The 10,756-nt window shown below is 37.6% G+C and overlaps 1 protein-coding gene and 1 pseudogene across 2 annotated transcripts; one reads left to right on the top strand and one right to left on the bottom strand.

Moving 5' to 3' along the window:
* Positions 1-4,852: 4,852 nt before the first annotated feature.
* On the top strand, positions 4,853-8,274 carry LOC133733285 (protein PXR1). 2 transcript variants are annotated; one of them, XM_062160930.1, is made up of 3 exons: positions 4,853-6,420; positions 7,200-7,338; positions 7,491-8,274. In XM_062160930.1, the coding sequence occupies exon 1, from the start codon at positions 4,964-4,966 to the stop codon at positions 5,729-5,731; it is 768 nt and encodes a 255-aa protein (XP_062016914.1). In that variant the 5' UTR covers positions 4,853-4,963; the 3' UTR covers positions 5,732-6,420; positions 7,200-7,338; positions 7,491-8,274. The 2 variants fall into 2 exon arrangements, with proteins under 2 accessions (XP_062016914.1, XP_062016913.1); XM_062160929.1 differs by lacking the exon at positions 7,200-7,338.
* On the bottom strand, positions 6,427-7,906 carry LOC133733286 (chitinase 2-like; annotated as a pseudogene).
* Positions 8,275-10,756: the final 2,482 nt, after the last annotated feature.

The following is a 10,756-nucleotide window of genomic DNA, read 5'->3' as shown; positions in this document are numbered from 1 at the left end:
CTATGGACAGTAGATTTCCCGTCCGGCAGCAAACCCTATGACAACAGTGAGGCCATAGGCCATCTCCGACGTCCGGGCGCCGCCGGAGAGAGCAAAGTGCAAGCCCGAGGCGGCCTTAGGGTTTCTCTGAGAGAGAGCTATTCTGGTTCAATATTTATGTGTGAACTTCTACACCCATATATATAATTATATAGGGCTTATCATTTCTTAACAAATAATTCAATTTAGCTAAAGTTGTGAAATATAACTGTTGATTTTATAATATTACTCAAGTAATAATAGCTATTAAATGAAATGATATACTATGTTTTATCGAATCGTACACTGAGATGTGGACAAAAGAGGAAAGAAAAATATAACTTTTGCTTTAACTATGCAAGATTCTCTAGCTAAATATAGCTAGCCATTTTAGTTAAAATCAAAATTTAATTTAGTTATAGCTAGTCTTTTAGAGTTGAATTTTGCTTTAAAAATAGTTGTATATAGCTAAAAATTGAATTTAGCTACTCTGTTAGAAATGCTCTAACAAAAAATGTCAAATAAAATCAAACGCAAGTTCACCCATTGGGTCAGGGTCACTGAGGCATTAGGTCAAGATACTGTTCACTACCACTAGACGTGTGTTTCCACTCAGTGTGTCTGGGTCACTGGGTCAATTACTGTTTATTGAATATTTTATTAATTTATATTATTATAAAAGTGAATATATTTGATGTAAATAGATAGTGACAAAGCTGTGATCTTCTTCTTGTAGAACACCTGCAATTTGTTCATGTACGACTTCACCACTATCATTGGTTTCAAAGTGCTCTGTTTCGAGCTCCAAATCAGAAGGTTTTTCCTTTTCTTTAAAACCGGCATCTTCAAAACTTTGACTTACACCGAGTTGGAGAAGGATGATCAAGATTATTTTGATTATAATCAGCACCAGCGAGAAAACAATGCTTGAAAAATGGTACAGGAAGTAAAGCAGAATCAAAGCGTAGAGAGTGACAATGATTGAAAACAGAGGACTTGAAGAAATCGAAGACCCAAAAGTACTTCGTTGTTTTAGAGAAAACCAAATCCAAAATAGAATTCAAATCTCAAATGAGACTTGCAATTTAATTGTTCCATAAAAAGTGAAACCAAATCCCATCCAAACCAATGGAACTGAGGTCGTAATTTGCAAGTCTTATTCGGCGGTGCTAAACGACAAGAAACAGCCTCGCACGCGCGCCGCAGGTCGCGTCTTCTTCTCTACATTATGGTTGATGTCGCCCAAACGTATGCTTCTGCTAGCGTAAGTGGCAGACGACTTCTTTAGGTCAGTTGCTGGATCAAGAAATTGACCTCGTTCCTGATCTTGGTCAAGAAGAAGACAATTTCTTTTTTGCCGGTGGAAGAAGAAAATGGCCCAAATTGCTGATGTGTTGAGCTATTCTAGCTGGAGACGGGACAAGTTGCATATCGCTGAACTTGCTCTTAAAGCATGGGCATAGCTACTATAGGGCCAGAAGGGTCAATTGACCATTCTCATTTAAAAAAAAAAAATGAATATGATTGGTTGAAATATTTGGACTTCTGTAAATAGAAATGGGATATTGACCTTTCTGCTTTTGTCTTGACGTGTCTCACCTTCTTTTTATATAACTGGATCTCTAATGATCGATTATTGTGAAATTGTAAACTATAAATTATAAATCAAAATGTCACAACATGAATAGGATTTGAAAATATATTATTCTTTAACTACAAAACTCTAATCTCACAAAGTTTCAAAATCCAAAATAACAAAACAAAAACATGTTCTAAATTACCAAAAAAAGAAAATCGTAGATGTAAAGAAGGAGGTCATGATTACACTTTTGGAGTCTTCAAGAACGCAAGAGGAGCTTCAAGATGATTTCCATGGTTTAAGGATGACTGCTATGCAAGAGGAGGAGCACAACTTATTGACTTGGGAAGAGCATATCAAAAATTGGAGAGCAAACGGAGAGAATTGCAATTTTGATTTAGGGTTGAGAGATGATCTTGACATCTAAAGCTCTCTATATATATTTATATAGAGAACGTCAACCTTGATGTTGTAGTCCCCTCTAATTATCTTGAGGGTGATAATGATTTACCCTCAAAATTTGCTAGTTTTTTTAGAAAAATTTAAGAGCAGAGTTTTATTGTACAAGAACAATTGGCTACTACATTTTGTTCTATCTTAGCTCTAAGCCCTAGGTGTTTCTAGCCTTTGTATGCTCCCCATTGGGATGCTCTCTTAAGCAATTTCAATGGCTAATCCAATGAACTTTTCTTAAAAAAAAAAAAAAAAAAAATCAATCATACTACTAGGTATAATTTTTTATTTTAGTTGCACTTATTTATATGCTGTATAATAAAATTAAAATAAATGGCGGATGACATTTATGCCCTATCCCAACGCCTACTTACAACCTAGCAATTTTTTGAACATTATACATTTATTTTTTTATTTTTTTCCCATGAAAGTTCCTCGCTTCCGTTTCATTTCAAACAAAAATCATGCAATGTTTATAGAGATAACCTGCCCATCATTTCAAAGAAAGTGCCTCTCACAACTATGACCTAACCAAATACCAAGTGGCTACTAGTGTGCAACTATGAATCAAAACAGAAGCAACCCAACATGACCTAACCAAATACCAAGAGGGTGCTGCAACTATGAATCAAAACAGATAGCAATTCTATGGGAGTGGTTTTGGAGAGCCTTCCTCCTCCTTGTTCATGGTTTCTCCTTCTTGTCCTTGCTCCTCCTTGTTATCCTTTCTTTCTCCTTCCTTCTGCTCCTCCTTGGTATCCTTTCTTTCTCCTTCCTTCTGCTCCTCCTTGGTATCCTTTCTTTCTCCTTCCTTGATATCCTTTCTATCTCCTTCCTTGTTATCATTTCTTTCTCCTTACTTCTGCCCCTTGCTTTCTCCTTGCTTCTGCTCCTCCTTCTTCTCATCCCCCAATTTTTGTAACTTCTCCAAATCATCTCGATGATAGATAATTTAGTAGGAGGACTCTGGCTCATCATCATCATATTCATAGGTTATCTTGAATTTATTCAGCTCCTTCATCTGCTCTTCATTCAATTATGTTTCCTTTTTCTTCATGTTCCAAAATGCAAGGCCGCGGTTCTGAGAGGCGCATTGTTTTTATATTGAATTAGAGCTCTAGAACGGAAAGCCATGAGAGGAGGTAGTTTCGGCTCCACGATGCGATTTAGCGTTCTCGAACATTATACATTTATGCTCATTGCAACGAATTTTTCAGGACTTATACAAAAAAAAAAAAATTTCAAAAAACAAATATTGCATTATAGAAGACACAGAACAAAAAAAAAAAAGAAGTGGTAAATTAAAATTTGAAAAGCATTTAGGGAACCCGTTAGGGTTTTAGGCCTTGGGTTATTTTTCTCTCTAAAACCCCTTAAAACAAATCTGACGGTCGACACAACTCAATTACTTGGAACTCCGCCTCCTCCACCTTTTCTCCTAAAATTGGCTTAAACCCTCAATCGAAACCATGAAGACAGTCCAAAGCCAGGTCGCGTCTTCTTCTCTACGTTATGGCTGACGTCGCCCAAATGTGGGTTTCGGCCAGCGTACGTGGTAGATGGCTTCTTTGGGTCAGTTGCTGGGTCAAGAAATTGACCTCGTTCCTGACCTGGGTCAGGCTGGGTCAAGAAGAAGACAGTTTCTTTTTTGTCGGTGGAAGAAGAAAATGACCCAAATTGCTGATGTGTTGACCTATTCTAGCTGGAGATGGGAGAAGTTGCATAACACTGAACTTGCTCTTAAAGCATGGGCACAACTACTATAGGGCCAAAAGGGTCAATTGACCATTCTCACTTTTTTAAAAACGAATATAATTGGTTGAAATATTTGGACTTCTGTAAATAAAAATGGGATATTGACCGTTTTGCTTTTGTCTCGACGTGTCTCACCTTCTTTTCATATAACTAGATCTCTAATGATTGATTATTGTGAAATCGTAAACTATGAATTATAAATCAAAATGTCACAACATGAATAGGATTTGAAAATATATTATTCTTTAACTACAAAACTCAAATCTCACAAAGTTTCGAAATCCAAAATAACAAAACAAAAACATATTCTAAATTACCAAAGAAGAAAATCGTAGATGTAAAGAGGGAGGTCATGGTTACACTTTGAAGTCTTTAAGAGGAGCTTTAAGCTGATTTCCACTGTTTAAGGATGACTGCTATGGAAGAGGAGGAGCACAACTTCTTAACTTGGGAAGAGGATATCAAAAACTGGAGAGCAAACAGAGAGAATTGCAATTTTGATTCAGGGTTGAGAGATGATCTTCTTGACATCTAAAGCTCTCTCTATATATATTTTATCACCCTCTAATTATCTTGAGGGTGATAATGATTTACCTTCAGAATTTGCTAGTTTTTCTAGAAAAGTTTCAGAGCAGAGTTTTATTGTACAAGAACAACTGGCTAATATTTTGTTCTATCTTAGCTTAGCTCTAAGCCCTAGGCGTTTCTAGCCTTTGTAGGCTCCCCATTAGGATGCCCTCTTAAGCAATTTCAATCGCTAATCCAATGAACTTTTCTTAAAAAAAAAAAAAAATCAATCATACTACTAGGTATAATTTTTTATTTTAGTTGCACTTATTTATATGCTGTATAATAAAATTAAAAAAAATGGTGGATGACATTTATGCCCTATCCCAACGCCTACTTACAGCCTAGCAATTTTTTTATGCTCATTGCAACGAATTTTTCAGGACTTATACAAAAAAAAAAAGAATTTCAAAAAACAAATATTGCATTATAGTAGACGCAAACAAAAAACAAAAGTGGTAAATTAAATTTGAAAACCATTTTGGGAACCCGTTAGGGTTTTAGGCGTTGGTTATTTTTCTCTCTAAAACCCCATAAAATAAATCTTGGAACTCCGCCTCCTCCCCTTTTCTCCTAAAATCGATCGAAACCATGAAGACAGTCCAAAGCCGGATCCTCTCCTCCGACCCAATCTCTCTCTCCGACGCCACCTCCTTCCTCTCCGATTTCAACAGGTCCGTCTGCGGCGGCGGGGGCGGCGCGTCCCACGAGACCTGCTGGTTCGTCCGACGCGCGTTGGCCTCATTCGAGGAGCTGGAGCAGCTCTATCGCAAGCTCAAGGATCCAAGGTCCGATCGAAAGGGAAGACACCCCGGGTCGGAGACTCGAAACGACGACGTAGAGACCACCGTTGGGCAGAGCTTCGTGGCGAGCCGGGACGTGAGTGCCAAGCCCAAAAGCCACCGTCAGCGGGAGAGTGATGACGTCAATCGGAAAGTTGAGGTTGAAGAACAGAGTAAGGGTGGGAATCGTAATTTGATGGAAGATGGAGGTGAGATTGCAGAGAGGGTAGGGGTAGAGATTGATGATAAGAAGAAGAAGAAGAAGAAGAAAAAGAAGAGGGAGGAAGATGGTGAGAGTGAAATGGGAAACGGAGAGGTAAAGAGGGAGATTGGTTTTCGAGATTTCGAGCAAGATGAGTCACAGAATAAGAAGAAGAAGAAAAAGAAGAGGGACAATGTTGATGAAAACTGGGGTGGAGTTAAGGAGGAAGATGGGGAAAGTGAAATGGGGAGTGAAGAGGTAAAGAGGCAAGAGAAGAAGAAGAAGAAGAAGAGGAAGAGTGAGGTGTTAGTGAATGGTGAGATTGATGCCTTGGAGGAACAACAGGAGAAGAGAAAGAAGAGGAGAAAAAGTTGAGAAGATAAACAGTTGTGTTAGTTTTGTTGTGTTTCAGTTTTGCGGAATTTGATGAAGATTTCAAAGGCCATCTTTGGCTCGACAGGTTCAGGGTAATTCTATGTAGGATAGATGCTCATCCCTATGTGATACAAAGGGGATGTGTTTCTTTGTTATATTATTGATTGCAATGGAAATTCTGCCCAAGTTTTGATTCCTAATGTAACTGTTATCTAGTGTTATTGCAATTTCTGCCAAATGTATCAATTGCAATGTTATGGATGTGGCAATGAAATACTGGGCTACGAAGAAAAAAGGGACATGGAAGCATGGGAGGATGATTTTAATCAATGGAAAGAACTGTGTCTGGCTCACATTTCTACAAATTACGAGTTTTAGTGCTTCCTTAACCCAGTTCCTTATATTCGTTTTTCTTTTCAATTTATGTTCTGTTGTCCTTTGCTACATGTTTGGATATATAATCCAAGATTGAATGGGTGGAGGCCCTGTATTGTGCATATCTACTATGACATATTAGTAGGTGCTTTTTACTGCATGGGTTAGTGGCATTACAATAAAATAAAGTTGTAGAGATGCAGATGGTTCAATATGTGTCAGTGTTTCCAAAGGCTGATACTCTTTGGAGTTTGAAGAGTTGGTGTTCACCTAAAGGCAATGGCACCCGCTTATGTGCTTCAGAGCTCTACAAGGTATGATACTTCATCGTTAACGCTTCGATTTTCATTTATTTAACCAAATTCGCTCCACCAACTTTGTTTGGCTGGAAGTATATGGTGTTTGGCTGGTCAGTCTACGGTGTTTGTTTGGTTAGTTTTTGAATATTTCATTCGGTTCGAATATTCCTGCTTTGTTTAAGGTGAAAGGTTTACCGAATTACCGGTATAAAGGGTCTGAGCTTTTTAACCACCATTATTCTGTAACCTGAGCTGATGGGAGAAATCCTTGGTATGGTCTGATACTGACCAGTCTCCCTCAAAGGCTCGCTGAGGTGCACATTTGCAACCTTGTGAAATTCCTCATATGTGCCAGACAGTTTATAAATAAATTTATTAATGGTGTTAACTGCCAACTGTTTTCTGCATCATACCTGCTTGCTTAGAATATATGCCTATGTAAACAACAGAGCAACAACAATCCAATTAGAATATTGTTTTCAATAAAGTATTACAATAGCAACAAAAATGAAAAATAATATATTTTAGCTAGCAAGAAAGCTTTGTGATTGCTTTTCATAACGAAAATCAGCCTTCTTGGAGTCGTCTGCAGACCAAATAAAAATGCCATGAAGCTTGCCCTGACTTCTAAGCCTAGCACAAGCCTTAAAGAAGCCTTAAAGAACCCGTTTTCAGGAGACAAACCCCCACTTTTATCTGTTCCAATGCTCACCAGAATCTTGCCACCTTTGTAATTTGAGCTCTGGGTCTCAAAATGTTTCATAAACTGAGTTATTGTTGTGCCCTTATTGTAGGCATGAAACTGAAAGTTAACATAGTCAATGAGGTGCCCATACTTCTTCGGTTCTTCCACGAGGCCAAGTAATATGGTTGCACAGAATCATTGTCATACGGTGCAATTGATGTGAAGGACACTACATTATTATGTTTAAGGTGGAATAATAGTTGCCCAATGCATTCAGCAAATGTATTGGGATCTGTCTGGAAGTGTTCATAGTCAATATCAATTCCATCCAACTTATATTTTTCAGTTATCTGAACTATTGAAGCGACAGCATTTCTGACCCAAGAATTGATTGATGTAGGACTGAAGTATGCACACTGTTTACCGGTTACGGTATCTCCTCCAAGATTCAGTGCAACTTTAGCATTTGGATGATTGGCCTTAATAGCAGAAACATGAGAAGGGCTGAGATTCTTTGTATCCCAGAACACATTAAAGTTGCCATTGGTAGGTTTTGGATGGGAAGATGTTGTGAAAGGTGCCATTGGCGGGTTTTGGATGGGAAGATGCTGTGTAGTCAATAGCAAAGGAGAGGATGAAGTGAAACTCGACTCCGGAATCTATTGGTACATCTGAGAATGTGACACCGGTGTCGTCGGCTCCTATGTATTCCCTGAAGAGCTTCGAGTTTGCTGGGGGTGCTTGGGCTGATGACAGTATTGTAAAGAACAATGTCATTTGAAGGAAGAGAACCAGTTGCAGCCTGGTTGAGTTCATGGCTATCAAAAGTAGGAATATTGGATTTCTGTACTTCTGAGATGCAGCTGTACAAACTTGTGGGGGAGGCTTTATACAAGTGAGGTACTGTTGGAATCTTTGTTATGTACAAGATATTTGTTTTGGAGCCGGTGTCTCTTCTTATTTGAAGCATAATGCTGTTCATTTGCAAACCAGATGCATTTGATTCCCCGTCCAGTATGTGACCAGGAGGGTAATATGTTTTCTGGGGCAGATGGCACCAACTACTAGATGCATAATCCCTCATTTTTGTATACTTAGAAATTTAACTTTGGATAATTTTTTTTATCGTACAAAGCTGTAGATTGTTTTATTAACGACCTATATGGAATGACTCATTAGAAACATTCGTTAGTCTTTGGTGTCTATAATTATGTAAGGTACATTTTCGTTACGGGCCTCTATAGCGCATGTTGATTATGCAGATTCCATTGAACTACTGATCAATTTTGACTGGAAGCATCTGTTCATCTATATGGTAGAACAACTTATAGCTTGATTTTGTTTTTGGTAACAATAGTACACATTAAGTAACTAAGACACATGCTGTCATAAAAAAAAAGTCATAATACATGCGTTTCTTTTTTGGACAAGGCAGAAGTGAAAGGGAGAAGGAGAAGGAAACGGACAAGGAAAAGGTCGTAGTTTTTGGCCTCGGTTCTATTGGTAAATTAAATTCACTATACCAATTGGAACCACGATCGTAGTTATATCACTTATATGATCTCTAAAGTACTCTTTTGTATGTAATAATGTACACCTCTGATGCCGTCCTTTGATGCAAAACATTTTATTGATAGTTTTGTGACTTTTGTCATTCCTTGTTTTAGGAAAAAACTTCGCTAACCAGCCCTGGTCAGCAAGAGCTGCCCATAATCACTTTACACGTAGGATACCCGTTGTCTGACTCCCTTTTGGTCTCTTCCTTTACCCCATATCTCATAATCTACTGCAGAATTACCTTACTTACAACTTTTAAGGAAACGTAGTGGGCCCATATTTGAGTTTGTTTATCATAATATGTTTCAGCTTTAAATCTATCCTCAATACTCAAAGATAAATAGTTGAGTTTTCACTATTCAAAATTTCGATCATCATTGACAGGCTTGAATTAGTTGCTATCTGTAACAATACTGGCAAAGAATTAAAGAAAGAAAGAGAAAAGCTGAGAAAGTTGAAACATCTTAGAGAAAATCTTAAAAGAGAAACTCCAGACTATTGAAATATTATTTTTAGAATTCAAGAAAGAATCTATAAAGTTGAGCAAGAGATTGAAAGTCTCTTATATATGCTTAGAATTTTCCTGCTTAAAGAGGAACAAAAACCTCTGGATTATTTGAGCATTGGTTAGATCCGCAAATCACTGGTATCAGAGCTTGTAAAAAGCTCAGCAGGGGAATCCCCTATGGGGACAATATCTGATTTAATAATAGAGAGACTGAATTCTCTATTAAAATCCTCTGATGAAAAATATCAGAACCTGCAGAAAGAAATATCTAGATATCAAGATCATCTAGAAAAAATACCTGTTATAATCCATCAATTGGAAATTGGAAAACAAACTGGATTATATCAAAGAACTTCCAAAAACGGAAGAAGAAAAGCTAACAAGTGTTAGTAGAAAAATCAATGAACAACAAAAAACGCTGGATTCTATGAAAAATATACTGAAGGACAAGAAAGTGCCTACTGTAAAAACAAAGAAGACTAATGGACTTAAACCATTAGAGAGACCAGAAAAGAATCTTGTTCCAAACATGATTTTTCTGGAGCCATCAACTAGTTCTACTAGTATTCGGTATGAAAATCCGAAAGAAATCCGAGATGTCAAAATGATGAGCATCTTCGAAAAAAAGAAAGGAGTACAACTCCTAAATGCTGAAGAATTCGAATATAACGAAATCGAGCATGAGGTAAAAAACGCCTCAATTCCAAAGCTAGATTTCAAACAGATCTACAAAAGGGGAACATTTGATCTGATGGATAGCCATCACTTCAAATTATTGGAGTTCACAACCCCTTCTACAACAGGAGAGACAGATCTCTTGATGATCACTCCTGCTGAAGTAGCCAGAGCCAGAGCAAAAAATTATCAATTTATGCACATTGGAGCAGTCCAAGTAGGCATAAAACTTCTTGCTCGAGAAGACATAAACTGTTCAGTGCTATGTGTCCTACAAGACAATAGACTAACAAATTTTCAGGCTAGTCTTTTGGGAACCCTTGAAGCATCTCTATGCAATCAAGTGGCTTATTTCAACTGCTTCCCAAACTTCTCAACTAGCTTGAAAGATGCAGCTCACTGTCTAAGACTGAGAGTTAAGACAGATGGCATATCTATGAAAAATGATATGCAAGAACTCGCAATAGTATACAGAATATACTACAAACTGATGAGTACCACAGTAGAGCCAAAGACAAGAATATCAAATATCCCTGGTCTTACTACTGGATTCCTCACCAGTTAGAAGAACCATTTACAACAAATTCATAAGGTTACTTGGAATGAAGTAACTTTTTCTATTGAATGGAAACTTTCAGGTCCGAAGCTACCAGCAGAAAGTGCAAAAGCTAAAATTTATGAAAGTAGAAAGACTGGAGAAATCAGTCTAAATTTTGACAATCACAGAAAAAGTGATGTCTGTCCTGAGAACATCAGGATAAACAAAAATCTTCTCAGAAGAAGCTATAGCACTAGAGAAGCTAGTATAAGTGGTACAAAAAACTCTGAAGAACCTTCAGAATCCATCACTGAAGAAGAACTAGAAGCTGATCTAAACAGACTAGTTAATACGCTTAGAGCACAAAAGCTCTATGATCTTTATGAAG

This window comes from Rosa rugosa, chromosome 2 (genome assembly GCF_958449725.1).
Source record: "Rosa rugosa chromosome 2, drRosRugo1.1, whole genome shotgun sequence".
NCBI lineage: Eukaryota > Viridiplantae > Streptophyta > Magnoliopsida > Rosales > Rosaceae > Rosa > Rosa rugosa.
The sequence above is the reverse complement of the archived record's forward strand: the minus strand, read 5'-3'. Positions and strand labels throughout refer to the sequence as shown.